The following is a 2,849-nucleotide window of genomic DNA, read 5'->3' as shown; positions in this document are numbered from 1 at the left end:
GCCAAACGTAGACTCATAATATGTTCCATATGAAAAACAAGAATAACATTAATATTTACTAAAGGATAGTGGTGCACATTAAATGTATCAACATTTTATAACTCTTCACACATAGTAAGCACTCGCAAAGTAGTAGCTTTTGTTGCTCCTGGAAATCACAATATCTCTACCCCATACCTCTTCTCCCACCTAAATCTACCTTCACTTTTCTCATGACACATTTCACATTTTATCATGCATTTTGTTCATCAACTTACACAAATCACCCACTTTTGTTAGAGTGTAAACACTTGGACAATGTGGTCCAACTTATTCTTATACCTATGAAGATTGCAATAAATATTCACTTGCTAAGTACAAGGTGGAACAATAAAAATTTACAAAAATAAGTAAGAATTACCCATAACAGTGTATGAAAAAAGGGCATTATTCTAATGATACTAACATCTCTCCTTGCTGTGTGATCTTTCTTTCTCTTAGCTCTGATCCAAAAAAAGAGGCAGAAGAGTGTGATGGATACAGAATAGTTCACTCCTCAAAATCAGGTCATTATCCTTATTCTCTCCCCCACACTCAGGCAAGGACCACGTCAGTTATAGAAGATGAAGAAGTTCTAGAAAACTGCTATACAACACTGTGCACCTAAAAATTTGTTAAGAGGGTAGCTCTCATGTTTAATTGTTTTTACCACAATAAAAAATTTAATGTGATTCTTTGAGATTTAGATTTATACGCTGTCTCAATCTGTTCTCCAATAGCAATTTTTGAATATTTTAAAATGATTATCAAGCAAATAATCTGAGTAGTATAAAGTAATAATCACAGTAACAAGTTACCTACATGGAACAATAGGCTGAAGATTTAAGAAATTTGATATAAAGCAGCCAAGAGCAAGGAAACTGACTCATGCCACAGCAACATTGCAATAAGAAACAGAACATTATTTTCTAGCAAGATAAGACCCTCTTGAAGTCAATGGAATATTTGCTAATATGAACATTAAACTTGTAGACTATAAGTCTACAATGGCTGGAAATATGCTTATTCTTTCCAAAATGAGTTTTATAGGAAAAGAATTATTGAATGACTTTGCATGTGGTAATTTCATTTGATCACAAAACTGATTTTAATCTTAAAAATTTGGACAGCCCAACAAATTGCAAACACTACAGCCATATGGGCAAGATTCTGAATTGCAGTCTTAGTGCTTAGGAGGAAAATGAAATCAATAGCCAAGTACTTTCATGTGAAGTAGCTTGAAACAAAAGAGAAAAACAAAATGACTCAATGGAGCCGAAAAACTACACCAGGGTGAAAGAATTTACTTTCCTTGGCCTAACCCAGAATCAAGGACTGAGCTTGGTCTTATTTCTTTTCCTGCTTCTGGTGTACTTGACAACTCTCCTGGGAAACCTCCTCATCATGGTCACTGTGACCTATGAGTCTCGCCTTCATACCCCTATGTACTTCCTGCTCCGTAATTTATCTGTTGCCGACATCTGCTTTTCCTCCATCACAGCTCCCAAGGTTCTGGTGGACCTTCTGTCACAGAGAAAGACCATCTCCTTCAATGGCTGCTTCACCCAGATGTTTTTCTTCCACCTTGTTGGAGGGGTGGACGTATTTTCTTTGTCAGTGATGGCACTGGATCGATATGTGGCCATTTCCAGGCCCCTGCACTATGTGACCATTATGAGTAGAGGCCGTTGCATTGGATTAATAGTGGCTTCCTGGGTGGGGGGCTTTACCCACTCCATCGTACAGATTTCCCTGTTGCTCCCACTCCCCTTCTGTGGACCCAATGTTCTTGACACTTTCTACTGCGATGTCCCCCAGGTCCTCAGGCTCGCCTGTACAGACATTTTTATGCTTGAGCTGTTGATGATTTCCAATAATGGACTGCTCACCACACTGTGGTTTTTCTTCCTCCTGGTGTCATATATGGTCATATTATTCGTAGTAAGGTCTCAGGCAGGGGAGGGAAGGAGGAAAGCCATCTCTACCTGCACCTCACACATCACTGTAGTGATCCTGCATTTTGTGCCCTGCATCTATGTCTATGCCCGGCCATTCACCGCCCTCCCCACAGATAAAGCCATTTCTGTCACCTTCACTGTCATCTCTCCTCTGCTGAACCCCTTGATCTACACGCTGAGGAACCAAGAGATGAAGTCAGCTATGAGGAGATTGAAAAGAAGACTCATACCTTCTGACACGGAATAGACAGGTAGTTCGTGCCTTCTCATCACCCTTAAAAATGTTTGTCCATGAAATAAACTGTATTTATTCAAGGTTTCTAATTAATTTTTGTTTCTGCTAAGCTACAGAGGACTTTCAAAGATTCTGCTCAGCATGCAGTAATAATGTCAAAATATGGGTTCCATGTTACAAAAGAAATCAAATTGTTAGCCAGGGGAGTACATGTTGCTTTTGCAACACGGCCTTGCTAGAAACAAGGAAATCAAAATATACTCAGTTTTATCTATTTGGAATTTTCAACTCTACTGAGGTATTATTGTGCGAAAATAAAGGAAACCTCATTTAAAAATGGAGTCGGGAAGCCCTGAAGGGGGCGCTCTCACACTACCATTGGCTGTAAGAAGCAAGCCCGGCATTCCCCAGCAGGGAGAAGCCTGTTCTGCCCCCGCGGGAGGAGGGAAGAATTTCTCCTGGCCCAGCAACAGCCCAGCTAAAGAGAACTCAGCAAAAACAGCCCCGCCCAGCTTCCGTCTCTCCCCTATTATCTCCACGTGCCTGTTTTTTGCTGTAGTTGGCTTGTTCTGAATAGCAGTTCCTCAACCGTCCCCAAATAAACTCATTTTGCTGGTAAAATAACTGGCCCTTTTGGT

At 40.4% G+C, this 2,849-nt stretch overlaps 1 protein-coding gene across 1 annotated transcript; it reads left to right on the top strand.

The window, feature by feature from the left end:
• The first annotated feature begins 1,287 nt into the window (after window positions 1–1,287).
• OR4D10 (olfactory receptor family 4 subfamily D member 10) lies at window positions 1,288–2,223 on the top strand. The gene has a single exon (XM_028111337.1). The coding sequence runs from the start codon at window positions 1,288–1,290 to the stop codon at window positions 2,221–2,223; it is 936 nt and encodes a 311-aa protein (XP_027967138.1).
• The last annotated feature ends 626 nt before the right edge of the window (window positions 2,224–2,849 follow it).

The sequence above is a fragment of the Eumetopias jubatus genome, unplaced genomic scaffold (assembly GCF_037043125.1).
Source record: "Eumetopias jubatus isolate StellerSeaLion01/CBP00866 unplaced genomic scaffold, mEumJub1_p1.0 scaffold_13, whole genome shotgun sequence".
Taxonomy (NCBI): domain Eukaryota; kingdom Metazoa; phylum Chordata; class Mammalia; order Carnivora; family Otariidae; genus Eumetopias; species Eumetopias jubatus.
Note: the sequence above shows the minus strand (reverse complement) of the source record. Positions and strands in the feature narration are given on the sequence as shown.

What these genes read in the sequence shown, in the direction of transcription:
- OR4D10 (XM_028111337.1), top strand. Translation starts at nt 1,288, where the DNA reads ATGGAGCCGAAAAACTACACCAGGGTGAAAGAATTTACTTTCCTTGGC.